At 33.8% G+C, this 19,752-nt stretch overlaps 1 protein-coding gene across 1 annotated transcript in view; it reads right to left on the reverse strand.

The window, feature by feature from the left end:
• Positions 1-19,752, reverse strand: part of NIPBL (NIPBL cohesin loading factor) — a 202,673-nt gene that overhangs the window by 92,945 nt on the left and 89,976 nt on the right. The window contains exons 2-7 of the mRNA XM_021700498.2: positions 13,971-14,113; positions 11,774-11,939; positions 9,298-9,425; positions 5,839-5,938; positions 5,149-5,300; positions 914-1,074 (exon numbers count right to left, since the gene is read on the reverse strand). Of these exons, the coding sequence (XP_021556173.1) occupies positions 914-1,074; positions 5,149-5,300; positions 5,839-5,938; positions 9,298-9,425; positions 11,774-11,939; positions 13,971-14,034 (771 nt within the window). The 5' untranslated portion in view covers positions 14,035-14,113. The remainder of the gene's footprint in view (positions 1-913; positions 1,075-5,148; positions 5,301-5,838; positions 5,939-9,297; positions 9,426-11,773; positions 11,940-13,970; positions 14,114-19,752) is intronic.

Raw genomic sequence — 19,752 nt, forward strand, 5'->3', positions numbered from 1 at the left:
ATTTATACCTTAAATGATAGGAGAGTCTTTAGAGAAATCTTAAACAGACCAATAAAAGACATAAACTACTGACAAGTAAAGTGCTGGTATTCAAAAGCATAATTCTTCTGCACTTTCCTGTTTTCTTCATGGTAAATCTTAGAAGATTTGAAATTGTATCCAAAAGAATCAACAGCCTATGCGTGGCAATGAATAAGAAAACTGGTATTACTACTATGCTCCATTTTTGTTTACTATTTTCTACAAAAGGAGCTGTGAACACCCTACCAGGCTATAAACGCCTAGAGGGCAGAGTTCACGGTCATCTTTGTTATCCTTATATACATATAACTTATCTGGTAATACCAACAAACCAGTAACATATAACTTATCTGATGATACCACAAAACCAATTCCAGTACGTGGAATATCTTAAAACATCAAAGCAACCTTAAATTTCAGGGAATAAAGTTATGTGCAAGTCATAGACGGAAAAAGAACTATGTACTAATAAAGGTTCATTATTTAAAGGAATATTTTTGTGTGAACAAGTATTTAAAAATGAAACTATATTTCATTAAGGACCAAAACTTCTACAGCAAGGATTGGCAAACTTCTGTAAAGGGACAGATAATAAATATTTTAGGCTTTGTGGGCCACATATAATTTCTGTCACATACTGTTCTTTGTTGTTGTTGTTTAAAAATGTAAAAGCCATTTTTAGTTGTAGGTCAAACTACTGGCTAGTTTACCAATCTTACTCTAGACTAAGCTCTGTGGGTATAGGAACCACATTGTTCATAGCTAGATTCTCAGACATGGTATAACTCTTCATGTAACAGTAGATACCATTTAAACTGTGGAATCAAAATAGGTCATGAAACAAATATTAACACTATTTTATTACCTCAGTGATAACTAATATATTACATACGTCACTACTTAGCCTGTGCACCATGTGTAGGTAGTCGTCACTTGAGCCATGTCTAGGATTATCAGCATGATGATTAGCTGAATTGCCAGACAACGGACCAGAAACTTTATTATCATGTATGTTTCTCAAACCACCTGCAACAATGGGACTTGATACTGATGCTGAAATTAATAAGAATAAAAAGAAAAAGCTGTATAAAAATAAACTGTTAAAATAACGATTGTTCAAAAAATATTTTAAGCATACAGAAATTACAGAAAATAATGAGCACTCATGTACTATCTAAAGCTTGATCAAATCTTAGCACTGTACCACATCATTCAGACCCATTTTTGAAAAGAAATAAAACATCAGATAAGGCTGAAGCTCTCCAATATCTGCATATTTCTCTCCTCTGTTCCCTCCCCCTCACTTCATAAAAGTAACCACCATATTGAATTCACAGTTTACTCTATGAATTACCTTTATGCCTTTACTATAAATGAATATATTCCTAAATAATACAGAGCACTGTTTCACATATAACTTTATATAAATGGTATGCTATATGTATGTATATATCCTTCTCTAACGTGCTTATTTCAATATGTTGAAATTTATCCATTTTTATATATGTAGTGTTAAATTCACATATTTTATTTTTATTTTTTTTAATATATATATATTTTTTAAAGATTTTATTTATTTATTTGAGACAGAGAGAATGAGAGACAGAGAGCATGAGAGGGAGGAGGGTCAGAGGGAGAAGCAGAATCCCTGCCGAGCAGGGAGCCCGATGTGGGACTCGATCCAGGGACTCCAGGATCATGACCTGAGCCGAAGGCAGTCGCTTAACCAACTGAGCCACCCAGGCGCCCTTATTTTTATTTTTTTTAAAGATTTTATTTATTTGTCAGAGAGAGACACAGCGAAAGAGGGAACACAAGCAGGGGGAGTGGAAGAGGGAGAAGCAGGCTTCCTGCCAAGCAGGGAGCCCGATGTGTGGCTTGATCCCAGGACCCTGTGACCATGACCTGACCCGAAGGCAGACGTTTAACGACTGAGCCACCCAGGCGCTCCAAATTCACATATTTTAAATAAACAGATATATTCTGCTGCATAATGTACACAATATTCCATTCTTATATTCAATGTTTAGATTGCTTCAGTATTTTCAGTACAATGCATATTCTTGTACATGTATACATGTACCTGTATTGTATTCTTCTTATACAGGACTTTTTTACAAATGTGTCTAGGAGTGAAACTGCTGGATAGGCCCGTTTTTATTTTTTAAAATATTTTATTTATTTATTTGACAGAGAGAGAGTGACAGAGCACAAGCAGGGAGAGCAGCAGTGGGAGAGGGAGAAGCAGGCTCCCTGCTGAGCAGGGAGCCCGATGTGGGGCTCAATCCCAGGACCCTGAGATCATGACCTGAGCTGAAGGCAGACACTTAACTGACTGAGCCACCCAGGTTCATTTTTAAACCTTACTAAATGTTAACAAATAGCTTTCCAAATTACTTGTGTCCATTTGTAACCTTACTAAATATTTTTAAACCTTACTAAATTTTAACAAATAGCTTTCCAAATTATTTATGTCCATTTGTACTCTACTGGTAGTATATGAGAGTTCTTACTGCTCTATATCCTTGTCAACAATGTTTGTCATCCTGAGAATGGGAAAGGTCTCTGATTTTCATTTTAATTTTTACGTTTTCTTGATTAATAGTGAAGCCAAGCATCTTTTCATGTATACTGGCCATTGAGATTCCCTCCTTAACAAAAACATAAAAAGACAGTCTTCTACATTTTCTTTTTAAAATTTTACAGTTTTGTTTTTTGTCACACTTAGGTCTTTAATCCATCTTATCTTTCTGTGTAGTTGAGATAGGAATTCAATTTTACTCTTTTCCATATGAATAACTAATTGTCTCAGCACATGGTAGAACTTACAGATAAAACTGATTATGTTTTATCCCCTTCCCTCTTCTTAAGGGAGGGAGAATTTGAACTACTAAAGGATGCATATACATTTCAAATTATGATATTGTCAAAATGCTCTCTAAAAAGATTGTACCACTTTATATCCCTATGAAGAATGTAGGAAGTTCAAATTTCCCTGCACATTTGTTGATACTAGATATCACATAACTAAAAAATGTTTACTAATAGTTAATATAAAATTTTATTTCATTTTAATTTTGATTCACATCTCTAATCAGATCACGTTTTGAAGAGAAAAAAAGGGTAAGAAAGACATATTTGGGACAACTGGTGAAAACTGAATATAGAGTGCATTTTAAATGACAGTACAGAACTGTTCTTAATTTTTTTAGAGGTGAATTATTACATCTAGTGTTTATATAACTTCCTTCTTCCTAGCAGATGTATTTAATGGCGAAGAGTTATGATGCCTGTTGATGAAGGGGCTCATTGTGCTTATCTTTCAACTTTTCTACACAGCTAAAATTTTGTAACAGGTTGAAAAAAATTTTAAATGTTACCTTCCACATACTCTAAATTTCCATATATGTATTTCCCTTATTTCTGGATTCTTTTCTGTCCCATTTACCTATCCATTTGTGCCTACCACACTACATTTCTTATTTATGGTAACCTTAATATCCAGGTGGGGCTAATCCCTGAGTAATATTTTCAGTTTCTCAAATATCTGAGAATTTCCAAGAAGTAACTCATTACTAACAGGCAGATGCTCAAACTAATATTTCGCTTTTGATTTTGTGATTTCAACTTCTGAAAAAGCTGGGTTTATCTTGTTTAAAAAACAATAGTAATCAGAGTAAAAGCTTATGTTCTTTCCTACAGATATGAATGTGTACGTGGATATTTCCATAAGAAACAAATGTGTCCGTTTTTTTAAAGATTTTATTTATTTATTTGACAGGGAGAGGGATAGCAAGAGAGGGATCACAAGCAGGGGGAGTGGAAGAGGGAGAAACAGCCTTCTCGCGGAGCAGAGAGCCCTATGTGGGTCTCGATCCCAGGACCCTGGGATCACGACCTGAGCCAAAGGCAGACACTTAATTGACTGAGCCACCCAGGTGCCCCCAAATGTGTCCTTTTAACATTTTCCTTTCATTACAGTTAAAATGTTCCTCATACCTTTGTGTGCCAGAGTATACTAATATTTCACAAGTATCAAGAACATACAAAATACATACACACTCATGTTCAGCACTCAATCTAAATTCTGTAATTTTGGAGGTATCTATTCCAAATGTGTCATCTGCCTCCTAGTTTTCCCTTAAATTAGTGTATAAAATAGTCTCAACCTAATATTTCATTATCTAGTTTTGGGAGACCAGAAGATGGCTGTTTTGACTGATGATTAAATTAAAAGTTTATAAGTTAAAAAGTTTATAAAGGACATTTGACTCCATGCAAAATAGAAAAGAAGAATAATACACACAGGAACTAATAACTGACTGCAAATGTTAAAAATTTGCTGTTAATTATGGGGGACAAAACCACAAATTTTTATATTCCCTTTTGTATTTCCTAAAATTTTTCAAAAAAAGTATATACTTTTTTACTTTAAGTATATGCTTTATTTACATTACTAATAAAAAATTATTTAGAAGCCATGACGTATGTCCCAAAGCCAATATAACTTTTTTTTTTTTTAAAGATTTTATCCATTCACCTGAGAGAGAGAGAGACAGTGAGAGAGGGAACACAAGCAAGGCGAGTGGGAGAGGGAGAAACAGACTTCCCGTCGAGCAGAGAGCCCGATGTGGGGTTCCATCCCAGGCCCCTGGGATCACGACCCGAGTCAAAGGCAGACGCCTAATGACTGAGCCACCCAGGCACCCCCCCCCAAAGCAATATAGCCTTAAAAAGACATACTATCAACTGATTTCAACTGAGAACTAGTAATCTAATTCCAGAAATTTTTGCATCTAAGATTTTCTCTACCAGCACTGTATTTACTCCATAGTAAAATTTTCACACTATATATACTTTACCAATTAAAACGTAATTCTTCTTTGGCTTTAGTGCTATGTAAGAAGAAAGCCCAATTAAGAAAAATTAGAACATTTTCTAATTTTGTAACTATACTCAGTTGTGTAATAACCTAATCCAAAGAATCATATGACAGGGATCCTTTTACCTCCCAAATGATGAATTTCAGGATAGTGTTTTAGTTTGTATTTTAAAAATTATAAAAAAATAAATAAATTTGCTTGAAATTATAGGCATTCCCTATAAATAAACAACAAACTTTCTTACCTTGCTGCATCTGTGGATGTGTTGTGTAACTTGAAGGATGGGAATATGGCATGTATCCTGCAGGGCTTTGTGGGGCATATGGACTAGGCACTGGGCTATTTTGTTGTGGCATAAATCTGTTCCCAGAGCTTGTCTGTGGTGGCACAAACCGGCTAAAACCCAAAATCCAAATAAACAATATCAGGAAATGAAATAAATATGCTATTCCTTGAAATTTTACTGTCATAAAATTCTCCAAACTCTGGTTTGTATAAAAGAAAATCTATGCAAACAGTAAATTTTGAAAAACAGAGGATATAAAAATTATTCATGATTCATAATTTAAGAGTTACACTAAACAATTTGTAAAAACAGGTAATTCATTTATTTTACTTGCATAAAAGTATCCATTAAGATAAAGTCATGCTCCCTAAATTCTACTCTATAAATTTTCTTATTATTTCAAACACATTATTTTAACACATTCTTTTGTCTTTATGAATTTAAGTTACTAAGATGGTAGCTACTTCAATTAGTATATTAGAGCATTTCTGCATCTAACATTTTAAGACAAATGTTCATGTGACTTACTATTTAAAGCTAAGCAATTTAATTTTTCAACTACATATAATTCACCATTACCTAAAGGTATGTATTCACAAGCATATTCATCACAGAAAACAGTACTTCATAAAATGATGCATATATTACCTGGAGGGGCTATGTGAGATAGTGGTTTGTTGATAATTGGAAGATGCAGGACTACTGTGCATGGAATTCTGAGAAAGTTTATACTGAGACATCATCATTCCTAAATATCACATAAAAATGGAAAACATGTTATTTTCTTTTAATGGTAAAATGTCTTTTAAATAATTTAAAGCAATTGCTCTATCACAAACATTCAAAAGTTCTTTCTGTTTAGAGACAGGTATTTAATTAAAAAAAATTTTTTTTTACTTGCTTACTTACTGTCCTATCATTTAGCTTTACTTTGATTTAATTTAATTTAAATTCAGTTATTTAGACATTTTAAAATTAAAGATAAAATCTATGATTGACCCTGAACTTCCTTATGATATGTATAGCTAATCTTTTGGGGATTACAAGCATCACATTATATTCCCAAATTCCATTATTAATTAATTTAATTTGATTTAATTATTAAATTAAATTTATTTTCTTTGAAAAGAAGCTTTAGAAGTCACTTTATCTAACCTCTGACCAAATACTACACTGACCAAATACTACACAATTCCTCCTACAATAGGTTGTCGTTGGGTAGTTTTTCCATTACATGGAATACTTTATTACAGACATCTCCAGTCTTTAGAAGCTTAATTTCACAACACTACTTGTTTCACTGTGATTCAGATCTCAGTTTTAAAAGAATACTATTTTATTGAGCGGTCCAAAGTTTTGAGTTGCTGCAATTTCCATCTGAATGTTCTGAAGTGAAACAGAATGCTCCTATTCCTTCTTCCACAATAATCCTTTGCCACACAGTAAGGATTAAATGAATATTTGATTAAAGAATGAAAACGTGAGGATAGCTTTCAGATTCTCATGTTTCTTTTTAAGCTAGACATTGTTCCTTCAATTATTACACAAATGACATTTTGTTATATAGGAGATGCAGAAAAATTCAGTTATTTAGACATTTTAAAATTAAAGATAAAATCTATGATTGACCCTGAACTTTCTTACGATATGTATAGCTAATCTTTTGGGAAGTTACAAGCATCATATTATATTCCCAAATTCCATTTCCTGCTACTGATATGAAAAGTGCCTTTCACCAAAAACATTCAAACAGAAGTTACATGTTCATTTGCCAGTAATACTGCAGTAGGGATTCTAGTTCTAAAACAGCAGCTGAATGAGACGAGGGCTCAAAATCACCTCAGAATCTACCACTAATAATGTATTTTCTTTTATATGCCGTCTAAATTAACTTCTGAGCTTTCTCTTCCAACTCAATTCAGTAGTAAATCATATGTTCCATAGCTTAATAATTTAATTACTATAATTACTTTTTTTTTTTTTTTTTGAGAGGGAGGGCAATCCTCTATGAGATGAGAGTTAAAAAAATGTTTCCCCTGCATTAACAGTCTGAGACAAGCTAGAATTACTAGTTTGACAGCAATGGCTTTATTTTAAAAAGGGGGCAAATGAAATTTCTAATGGTCCTTTCTGATTATCTCAAAGTTCCAAGGAACTATGAATAAAGTGATTTGCATATTATTAAATTTGCTCCATATGTGTGACTCACATTTACATTTAGCAACCAAGAACCACCCTTTTAAATTGTAAAGCCAAATATCACCAGGGAAACGCTTAGAAAAAAATCATAACACACAATGAATCAATTCATCTTTTAATGCTAAGTTTATGTTTTCACAAAGTATGATATGGAGAAATCAATGTATTTGACTAAAATATAAGTGCATGTAGTATAAAATACAAAATGTGTGACTGAAAGGTAAATACTCTCAAAACAAAAATTTTTTTTTTAAAGATTTTTATTTATTTATTGAGAGAGCTAATGATAGAGAGAGAGCATGAGAGGGGGGAGGGTCAGAGGGAGAAGCAGACTCCCCGTTGAGCAGGGAGCCCGATGCGGGACTCGATCCTGGGACTCCAGGTTCACGACCTGAGCACTGAAGGCAGTCGCTTAAACAACTGAGCCACCCAGGCACCCATCTCTCAAAGTTTTTTATTAGAGTGATTTACTACCCAAATTAAATATTTTAAAAAATGTTACAAAATGTAGTATAAATAGCTTTGGAAGACGTCCTTTATTCAATTTTATATCTACTCACATTATCTTATACTTAATGCTCCTATCCTGTAAGTTTTTCTTCCAATCAATGATCTCTCCATATTTTCTTTCATTACAACATTCTTCCAGAGCATTTAATTCTAGATTTACTTCTCACCATTACTATCTGTCTCCTCCTACTGCAATCTAGCTTATTGGTTCTGGTGAACATACAGTATTGTCCTGCAGACCTGCCTTCAATTTGCAGGAAGGGGAGTTTGGGAAGAAGCATTTCCATAGATTCACTTTGGGGAATGGACAATATGCAACTACTTTAAAAACACAACTCACACTCAAATACACAAAATTAACAAATACTATTTAAAAAACAAGACAAAACTAGGAAATGGAGTGGAGGGCTTCATGGAGGTACTGCCAATAAATCTAGCAATATTTTTTTTTTTAAGATTTTATTACTTATTTGAGAGAGAATGAGAGAGAGAGAGAGAGAGAGAGCATGGGGGGGGGGGTCAGAGGGAGAAGCAGACTCCCTGCTGAGCAGGGAGCCCGATGCGGGACTCGTTCCAGGGACTCCAGGATCATGACCTGAGCCGAAGGCAGTCGCTTAACCAACTGAACCACCCAAGCGCCCAGCAATATTCTTGAATACAATTCATCAGTTAACTAAGCTGGGCCTGAGTTGTCTAAACTACTCCCTTCTGACTATTTTAATCTTGAGAGCCAAATAAGTACTTGGGCTTGAAAGATGCAGTACAAATGCTCATGGATACTCCCTGACTACATACAAATTTTATCTATATTGAAATATCATATTTTTATGCTTTTTATAGTATTTATTAGTTATTATTTATTATAAATAGATTTTTCCTTAATAATACTTATAAACCTACTTTTCTATTGCTAAGGCGATAGAAGTGTTAAACCAATTTACTATATAACTATGAATGTAATCATCAGTACTAAAACTAATACTTGGCATAATTAGTTATACAAGTACTGCATGTTGAAAAGCTCTGCAAATATTTTTATTATATGATTAATGAAAAGACTCCTTTCATACCAATGCCATGATTTTCTAAAATAAAAAAAGACTTCTAAAGCTCTTTGATTAAGTAAACGAATGCATTCTGAAATATCTAACAAAATATGCTTTAGCTTTGTCTAATTCCCAAGGAATTTAGTTACATATTAAACTGCAAAAGAATATTAACATCAATTTAGTTTCCTTCTTGTTCTTGGCTGGATTCAAGGTATCAACCTATCAACACAGCATTCAATGATGATAGGCTACCTTATTAAAGGAGACACTTGAATTTAATTACATGTGAAACAAGCTCTGACAAGAGACCCACAAAAAGTACAATATGAAATTCAATGAAAAACCTCACCACTTTGTACATATCTGTTCTGCATACTTTTCTCCCTGAAAACATTAGGACTCCTTGCCAGGACGGCCTGCAACAAGACTGGTATGTCGCCTTCTGGATCATCACTGCCAAGGTTATCTTTCAACTCTCTGGAATTAAAAAAATAAACATAAAAAATTAGAACAGTGATTAAGAATCCCCTATTCTATATTAGTTAGATAGCAATTCACTAGTGAAATTCAGAAAAGACTGAGGTAGAAAATCAAGAACTTATAGCATTAAAAAAAAAAAAAATCACAAAAGATGTCCAACAACTTCATGGATTTTTGAAGATGCTATTCCTGGAAAAGAATTAGCAAAAATGACAGGGAGGAGTTCTTCTAAGGAAAACTTTGTTTCCCTATTTTAAACAGAGGAAAAAAAAAAAAGCCCTGAACATGATTTTATGGAACTATGAGTTTATTTAAGAATGTTCATATTAGTTTCAAAGTAGAAAACAGAATCAACTTCAAACTATTCAAAATAATGAAAGGGTACAATGATGATAATTATGCACAGAAGCTGATGTTTGGACTTGGAATATATTTTCTCTCTTACATTTGACTATGAGTCTGCCTTTTTGAGACTGTCCTCTGAATGAAATAATGCTGCCACACTGGTTAAGACAAGACCCAGAGATCATGTAACTTTTCCATCTAATATTCTTTTCTCAAATAAAGTCATCAGGGAGCAAAAAAACCGCCAAGCAAGTGGTTAAGCTTAGTTGTAATTTTCAATAAACTTAAAAGTAAGTAGCAAATTAAATTTACAACTATGGAACTTAAATGATAAAATTAAATATAGTGTTTTTAATTTTACATTTTATAGGTCTCTGTTCCACTCATTAAACCTAATAACAAAGATGTATAAAAATGATGTCCAATGATAAATTTCAGTAAATTTCTGGGGGCAGTCTTAAAGCAGCTTTCCATAAAATAAATCATAAATGTATATGTGCTATTTCCCTTATCTTTTTAAATATTTGGTGATAATTGTTAAGTACATACAGATATAGAAGTGATATAATATTTAGACACTGAAGAATTTCTGGAGTGACAAAATATAAGTATTAGACTTCCTTCTGATTTTTACTATTTCTCATTTTCTCCATCAGAAAATTCACATTTAGTATATTACTGTAAGAGTCATCATGTCTCCATTATAATGTGCTTTATCCTCATTCCTCTAAATAATGAATCTTTAAATTAAAAAGCAAAAATTAGGGGCACCTGGGTGGCTCAGTCAGTTGAGCTCTTGATTTGGCTTAGGTCATGATCTCAGGGTCCTGGGACTGGGCCCTGTGTTGGGCTCCCTGCTCAGTGGGCAGTCTGCTTGAAGATTCTTTCTCATCCTCTGCCTCTCCCTACCCCTCACACACACACTCTCTCTCAAATAAATAAATCTTAAAAAAATAAAAAGCAAAAATTAAAGAAAGGATACATGAGTACCACTGTATAAATGAGATGTGAAGGGATAAGAATGGGAGTTTTAACTTTTTTTTTTTTTTTAAGATTTTAAGTAATCTCTACACCCAATGTGGGGCTCGAACTTAAAACCCTGAGATCAAGAGTCACATGCTCTTATCAACTGAGCCAGCCAGGCACCCCGAGGGATTTAACTTTTTATAGTTTTTTGTGTTGTTTAGATATTATAAATATGTACTAGTTCTGTAGTAAAAATTTTTTAAAGTATACTCATATGCAAAAATTTTCTAAATAAGCTATATAATTTATGTTTATATTATTTTTTAAAAATCTACTGGGTGAAAATACACACTTAGGTTCAGATGGTATGATAAATCCTGGGAAAAATTACTCCCAATTTTGTAGTAGCCATCCATGGAGTCAGTCCTTGAGTTTTGTTTAACTTCCCATGGAAAGTATGTGAGCCTATTCCAAATAAAGCTAACAGATTATAGTCCCTAGTATTTGGGAATTCTAACCACTCTAGCATTATCAAGGAGGAGACAGCTTCTTGAGCAACTTTAGACCTCCTTGCACAGATCCACCTTGATGAATCCCAAAATTATTCAAAAAGAGTTGAAAAGACCTTCATATAGCTACATGGGTCAGAACTATTGTCTCAAAATAACTATGGCCTATTTAAATCTTACTGTAAGGCTCATTTGGATATTCATATATTTTATTTTTAAATAAAAGGGTTTTTTTGTTTATTTATTTGACATAGAGAGAGAAAGAGAGCACAAGCATGGGGAGAGGCAGAGGGAGAGGGAGAAGCCAACTCCCTGCTGAGCAGGGAGCCCGATGTGGGGGCTCAATCCCAGTATCCCGAGAGCATGCCCTGAGCTGAAGGCAGATGCTTAACCCCACTGAGTCACCCAGGTGCCCCATTCATATATTTTAAAATTAAACTGTTTGTAAATTTTCTGAAATAAAGGATAAAACCAGGAATACTGACTCTCTTAGACCAAAACCTTTCACTTTTAAATTATACTTACATGTGATCTGTTGATACCTGGTTGAGGCTATGGACAAGCTGTGAAACCAAATTATCATCCCTACAGGCCAAAAGGCAGTTCACCTCTTCTGCTATTCGTGCATTAAAGAGAAGGCTCTTGGTAGTTGTAGCAGGTAAAGGGGATGGAAGAGGCAGCTGGTTCAGGACTATTTGGAATAAAATCAGATTATTAGAAATTGAGTGACTGTAAGAAGTCTTTTTATATTATTTGCTTATAAAATATTTGCTTACAAGTATTTTGGGATTAAAAATAAGTTATAAATATCAATGGGACAAATTATTAAAAGGCATTCTACCTCTCCCCAAAGAAACCAATCAACTCTGTAAAACCCTAAAACATCACTTGGGCAATAAAAGAGTTTATTAGTCCCTAAGAATACAACTCAACTCCTTTATATGCATGACTTTTCATATCTTAAATCTTTATTCATTTAATAAATGAGAAGCCAAAAAGGTAGGGTTAAAAAGTAACTTCTAAGAATTGAGAATACATTAATTAATCTCATTTATTTTTGCTTCTGAGATTTATCAGAATCACTAGTAATCCCACATAAATAAACCAAGTAATTATACCCAACTCTTCACCTGATATCTACACAAGTAATATGTTTTTAAAAAGCTTAAGTATATATTTAAAAAATATAGATCACTTTAGCAGAAGAACATTCATTATGGAATAGGGATTCTGGTGGAAGCCAACTATCTAAGGAATTATGCTTTCAGTTATAAATTCCTAAATAGTTCTCTCCTCTCTTTATTCTAGTCTAACAGAAAACAAAAGGACATGAATGTTTATATAGTAGTTTAAATCCAGCTATTTACTGTCTCTTCACATAATGGAAATCTATTCATTTGTCTAAAGTAAAAGTTAAGAAAGTTAACTGAAGTATCTTTGTTTTTGGCTTAATTTCTAATACCTATACAGTGTAACAGGCTGCTCAGCCCCAGTGGCTAATAATAGGTTTTTTATTAATAAAAATACAGGAAACAAATTATTACTTAATAAACAGGGTTTATTGGGCAAACTTTTAAAATATAAGGTACAGTTGAGATAATGGGGAGGACAACCAAAAATAAATCCCTGGTAGTATAACTGATTTGGCACTTCTACATATCATATGAATTTGTGCCTTACCTGTAACAAAGTGACAACAAAAACTAAACACAGTTTCAGAAGTTTTCTTACCTGCATTATCCTAATTCCACCAACTACTTTCTTATTCAGATTTCACAAATTAGCCATGTTAGTTTCCTAACCCCAAAGCTATAGGCTATTAACTATTTTATTCCCATTAAAACCAGGTGGAAATTAACAACAGGAAAATAATGTTAAGGACTACTGAACACAGATAAAAACACTTCTTAAAGTTATTTCCTCATAGCTCCTTTACTATAAAGCCCCAACGTTTGCATAATGTGACGTCCTCACCTTCTACTTTTCTCTCTCCTATCTCTTTTTCCCTTTATTTACTCAGATAGGATGACATAGGGACTAACACTATGGGTTGTTTTTGTACCATTACCCAGGGATTAAGAATTAAGAGTTAGAGTGGGCTACCATAAGAAAGAGTCCCTAAAAAACTGTGTTACACTAAGTAAATCTCAAAAGAATGACAGAATTCTTTGAACTTAAATGATCAGAGTAAAATGGGCTGCTGACATCTATGACAAACTCCAACAGATTACTGAAGATGACATCCAAAATGACCATTGCTAAGAAATCAGATTAAGTTGGGCTATCAAACCTTCTTCTTTAAAGGACAGTTTCAGTTATTTCTAGAAGTGCTTTTTAAAAAGTCTATATTTGCTCCTATATGCAAATCCATGCTTCTTCAGTTTTGATTTTTCTTTAACGCTTTGTCTCATCTTTGGTCTTTACTTTTGCATTTATCCCTTTATCGTGTAAGACCTTTAAACAAACAAATGCCACCATTTCTTAATGCATCCTTAGGATGAAACAGAAGTGAAGGTCTTCTCTATTAGCTGATTATACTAATTTTGTTACTTGCACATGCATGCCAATAAACCAAAGGAAATAATGATATTTGTCATTCAAAATCTAGTATCTTAAATAATTTGTTCTTTATGACAATTACAAATAATTTTTTCTACAGTCTCTCTTAAAATCATTGTTAATTCAGAATAGAATATAAACTAGATAAATCAAGCAAACTTACGGTCTGTGAGACTAGCAATCCCCGCAAGAGTAGTGATGGGGACATGGGGCATATCCCCATTCATCCTGAAGTTCTGGAATGGTGTTGCCTATAAAAGTACTTAGTTCAGGTGCCAGCTGTCATTACTTCCCATTTCCCAAACACTGCAACAAAAACCAGACAATTATTTGTAAAAATATGTCAAATATAATACTATTAGGGAAATGCCTATAAAAAATAAGATTTTCTGTTTTTTTTTGTTTGTTAATCTATATAACAATAATAGTTACCATTCATATATACTTCCCATATATTAGGCCCTGCAAAATGCTTTGCATATATTTACTCATTTAGTTCTCACAACAATAATGTAAGGTAGGTACTATTATTTTCTGAATTTTACTGATGAGGAAATTAATTTACAGGGAGTTTAAAGTAACTTGTGGAGGAAAGAACAGAACCCAAGCAATCTGGCTCAAGAGTCTGTGTAACCAGGAGGCTACATTACTAAACTGGGATACTCAGTTTTGACAAGCACTATAATTCTCCATATCATAGACACATTAAAATCTAGCTTCAACTTGCCTTGCTAGCTATGTCTCTCACTACTCTTCTACATAAACCATCCTCTTCAACCAAGCTGATCAGATTATCTTGAACCTACCTTGTGTTTTCACATTTTTATTTATTTCCTTATATATCTCCCTACCTAGATAGCCCATCCATACTTTAGTTCAAATCCTGTAATTCTTCAAGATCTAGGGCAAGTTCCTACTACTTCGTGAAACCTCAGACAAATTCAGCTAAAAGCCTACCTTAATCTAACCTTCACTTATAGCTCAATCAATATTCTTTTGTAAATATATATTCCTTTGTGACAATTTTTGAAACTTGTCTTGTTTCATTCTTATATAATGTTCATATACTTACCCTGTATTCCCAATTACCACTGCATGCTTAATATCAACCAATCACATAATTAATACATAACCACAGAAAGGGCAGAGAAATGCTTTAACATCTTAATGTTCCTGTATGACTTAGTTGACTTAAATATTCAGTTTTTATAATGTAGTTCTGTGTTTGTGTGTATAGACATTCTGTAAAATTCCTGAACACGTTTTCCATTCTGTTCAATGTCCCCAAATTTTTCTCATCTTAATTTCAACATGTGGCTTTCTGGAACCTTTATCTTTCCTTTAACAGTGTCCTTGTTGAAGAACCTTTTTTGAAGTATACAAATTTTAATAATGTGCACATTAATCAAAGATATGCCTTAATTAAATAACTTTGTAAGTTCATCAGTAAATAGAAGTCTGCATGTCAACTAAAACACAGTGCTACAATAGAAAACTGAATTACAATTTTCAGTTGAAACATTTTTTGAGATTCTATTTCCTTGTTAGTTAAAAGAACCTTTAAGTTTTCTGAGTTGTAAACTTCAAAACAGTGAAATGATATAACACAAATAACTCCTCTTACTCATATATCTTAATGCAACTTCGCAAATAAAATTTTTTTTATCTGAGCCCTGGGTGGCTCAGTCAGTTAAGCGTCTGATTCTTGGTTTCAGCTCAGGTCATGATCTCATGGGTCGTGGGATCAAGCCCCGCGACGAGGAGGGAGTCTGTGGGGAGTCTGCTTGAAAGAGTCTCTCCCTCTGCCCTTCTCCCCCCACTCTCTCTCAAATAAATAAATCTTAAAAAAAAAAAAAGTAGAAGTATATAGGTAGCTAAAATTAAGAATTTTCTTTTTCCTCACTTTTATTATAGATATATGTTGACAGAAGTTCATAAAACATGTATGTATGTTTAACAGAGTTATAAAGTAAATATCCATAGAATGACCATCTGAAAAGTCAACACCTTAGTTCCTTCTAAGGTAACAACTGCCTTGTCTCTTTAGTAATTATTTCTTTTTTTTTTTCCTTACAGTTATGTCCTTCATATGTACATTCTTTTCTAGTAGCCAGCCAAGGAAACAACTTGACTGCTTTCCTTTGATGAATGACTGACATAAAGTTTGCTAGTAGGAGCCTGCTGAAAGGAGATAGTATAGGAAATAGCACAGGAAAAGGTATAGAAAAGATATAATTACTACTGGCTATCTTATAATTGTCCTTGCTATACTGTGGACTTTACTCTTTGAAGTTATTAATTTGATTCTTTAACAACACTAAAGAAATTTAAAGAAACACTATAAATTTAGCAGTTGTATCAAGCACTTAAAAAAAAATTTTTAAACCTGACAGAAGTCACCAAAACACAAAACGCAACGGATTTTTTTCTAAGTTTAGGCTAATAAAAAAGTTACAGTTGATGCTTAGTAATTAATGGAAAAAAGCAATTGCATGCAAATTATGTACAGAACAGCACAAAAACATCTTGTTATTCTTGTATGACTGTTGTAAATGTAAATTGCCATACTCAAGCAGATTAAGTAACAAGTGACCATGTTATTTATTTAATTCAGAGGATGGGAACCAATAGAGAACAATCTGCTAGAGGGTTCTATCGTGGGCTAACCAAGTTTATTCTGTTTTCCTAAATCCCAAGTAACACGTAAAGCCGACCCAACGATAGCCTGGAGTATTTTAGTCCAAAAATGATTTAATTAGTTACCACATATGAATTAGGAGATTAATAAATCTAACCACAGGACTGTTGTGCTTTTCTTAGTGATATAACAAGGCATGTTAATACTGTGATGTCAACTGAAAACTGGAAGTAAGTGGGGAAAGAAAGGAGAGCAACAATGCTTACTCGGTTTAAAGAGCTTGTATAGACCGATTGGTGACTACTGACAAATATATTTATACCTCACTGCTGAACTACGCTGATTTCATTGGAAGCCAAGCTTCTGAAGAACAGCAGAAGACTTTGGTCGAAATGGACTTATAATTTTAGCTAAAGTCACAGATGTTGATAAATATGAGTAATTTGTGGAAATGCTGCTGCCTATGCTGGAATGTGACCAGAGTCCATCAAGAAAGAGCATTCCTAGAATTCTAAAAATGAATATACAGAACTCTAACTAACTAGACATGACATTTCTGGCTCTGGGTTGGGCAATGTTTGGTCTACCTGGCTCTGTGAAAGTATACTGTCTTTCATGAAACTGCTGAAACTGAAGCTGAAAGTCATTATCTCTGGGGAACAATGTGTTCAGAAGGAAATGGTAACCAAATGGGAAAGGAGACTATAATGAGTCCTTTAGAACTGTCACTTAAGGCAGTGCTTTACTTACTTAAAATCTGTGAATGGTGACCAATTAGTGGATTATAAAATAAAATTAGTGGGTTGAGATCAACACTGGGAGGGATGGTAGGAATGGAAATATAAATTTACATTGCACACTGCTTTGTGACTCCAGGTAAAATGTCTAATTGTGGGTCACCAAGGCAAAGCAGTTTCAAAGTTGCCAACTGAAAGAAATAGAAGAGTGAATATAGAAGCCCACCTCCTGAGTGGTGATGAGAATGCAACAAAATAATGCATGTAAGTCACCTGACATACTACCTGACATATAGTAAGTGATCCAGAAAGTTAGCAGTGTTACTAACTGAAAAACACACATATGGGAAAACAGAGGAGAAACAAGGGTGAATTAGGGAAAAGGTGTCTTCAATAACACCCATAATCCCTACTTCTGAAAGATATATTATAAATTATTTGAAATTCCAGTATATATTTCACTTTAGTATTACAAACATGTATGGCAGTCCTAGGCATACATACCCACAATTACTTAAATGATAAGGTAGCTGAAATAAATATTGGCAGTGAAAAGGAATAAAACCTAATCTTTGTAATACTAAGGACTAAATCAAATACAAACTAAGAAATCATTTACAGTTTATTTTAGAATGGCTTCGTTTAATTAAAATAATTCTTAATTAGTCTAAGATATTATGGTAAATTCTCATTTCAACCCATTATGTATGAATCTGATGTGGACATCTAAGCACTTGACAAGATTTTTAAAGGCTCTGGTTCTTTGCTCATTTAATTTCACTTTAAAATTTATGGTTTCTTCATATAAACAAAAGAAATGCAAATAAAAAATTATTGGTAGAAGTTATAATAATAATATTCAAATTGGGATGGATTTGGAATAAAAGGTGCTCTCACAATCTGATGGCAGATAAACTTTCCTGGACAGCCAGTGAGTATACCCCATAGCCAAGAAATGTGTACAATCTTGTCTGAATAACTTCAATTCTTTAGTAGTGAAAAACACTAGAAATGATAACATTTATTGAGCATCTAGTTGGAGATGTCTAAAGTAGAAAGTTGGAAATTCCAGACCTGACAAAAAATGGTCAGAATTACAGCTATAGTTATGAAAATGATCCACAGAGGACTGATAACAGTTAAATTGTAATAGTAGGAGACAGGCAAGATACAAGGTAACATTGTGGGGGGGAGACTGTTTTAGCACTTCTTATGTGTGAGACATTAACATATACCTTTCCTTAATTGTTACCAAAGTCAGAGGGTTATGAAGATTATCTCTATTTCACAGATGCAAAAATGAAGGCTCAGAGCCTAAATGCTTTGTCTGTGGTTATACAGACAGGACAGAGCAGAGCTGGGATCTGAACTCAGATGTTTCTAACCAAACCTTATATTCTCATGAGTATCCGAAGAACATAAAACTGTGAAACATCTACATTGCTACGGCAAAAAGATAAACCAGTAAAAGGTAAGGAAACTGTCCCTCAGAGAAACTAATGTGTGTTCAAGGTCTCACAGCTAGTAATTGACTGAGTCAAGACTAGAATACAAATGTTTGGATTTCTAGTTCAGTGTTCTTTACACTATGTTGTCATCTTGCAGGATTATAACATTATAAACCAACCGAAATTCTATACATGTAGAATATTTAGCTAATTAACACCTTTCTTCCTTGCTAATGTTATTATTATACTATTTTTGGGTGGGGAGGGAAGGAGGGTTTTAAAACCAGAATATTTTTATTGTCTCAGTTTATATTACATCGAACAGTATAAGCTGCCTCAAATTCCTTTGGGAAACAAGTAGAATATAAATTCTAAATAGCCAGAGAAGTAAATAAATAAATCTACGTTGTAATACTTACTATTTTAAACCGGTAACAGTGACTCCCTTGAGAGTGGCACCTCTCTAGCAGAATCCTTTCACTAGTCAAGCTACCTTCAGATTCCTTTTCACTGCCTAAAATGTATTCAAGAACAAAATTTTCACATTCTGTTTAAGATACTCCCAAAATGTTCCTCAAATCCTAGCTCAAAAACAGTTCCCAATCAGCCACACTGTGAAAATTTTCACTTTTTTTTTTCTTAAAAAGATTTTATTTAATCATTTGACAGAGAGTGCGCCAGCAGGGGGAGTGGCAGGCAGAGGGAGAGGGAGAAGCGGGCTCCGATGTGGGGCTCGATCCCAGGACCTTGGGATCACGATCTGAGCCGAAGGCCGACGCTTAACCGACTGAGCCACCCAGGTGCCCCTCACTTCTTTAAAACATTTCTATTTTTCATAGTTCTAAGTTATTTCCATTAAATAAGAGAAATGCAAAATAAAAGCAAAAAGCACAGCACAGCTCTAATGCTCTCTTTGGACACATGCTTTGCTTCTGGAACCCTGAGCTCCCTGCAGCCACCATGCTGGATACCAATAAATGTGCATTATTCCTATGTGTATTCCAGTAACGCAGCTATATCCTAATGTATATAATATGTAATAGAAGAATACAGTTCCATTATTAAGTACTACTAGCAAGAGAAGTCACAAATCAGGCTGAAGTTTTAGGGTCTCTCAAAACT

The sequence above is a fragment of the Neomonachus schauinslandi genome, chromosome 7, assembly GCF_002201575.2.
Source record: "Neomonachus schauinslandi chromosome 7, ASM220157v2, whole genome shotgun sequence".
Lineage (NCBI taxonomy): Eukaryota > Metazoa > Chordata > Mammalia > Carnivora > Phocidae > Neomonachus > Neomonachus schauinslandi.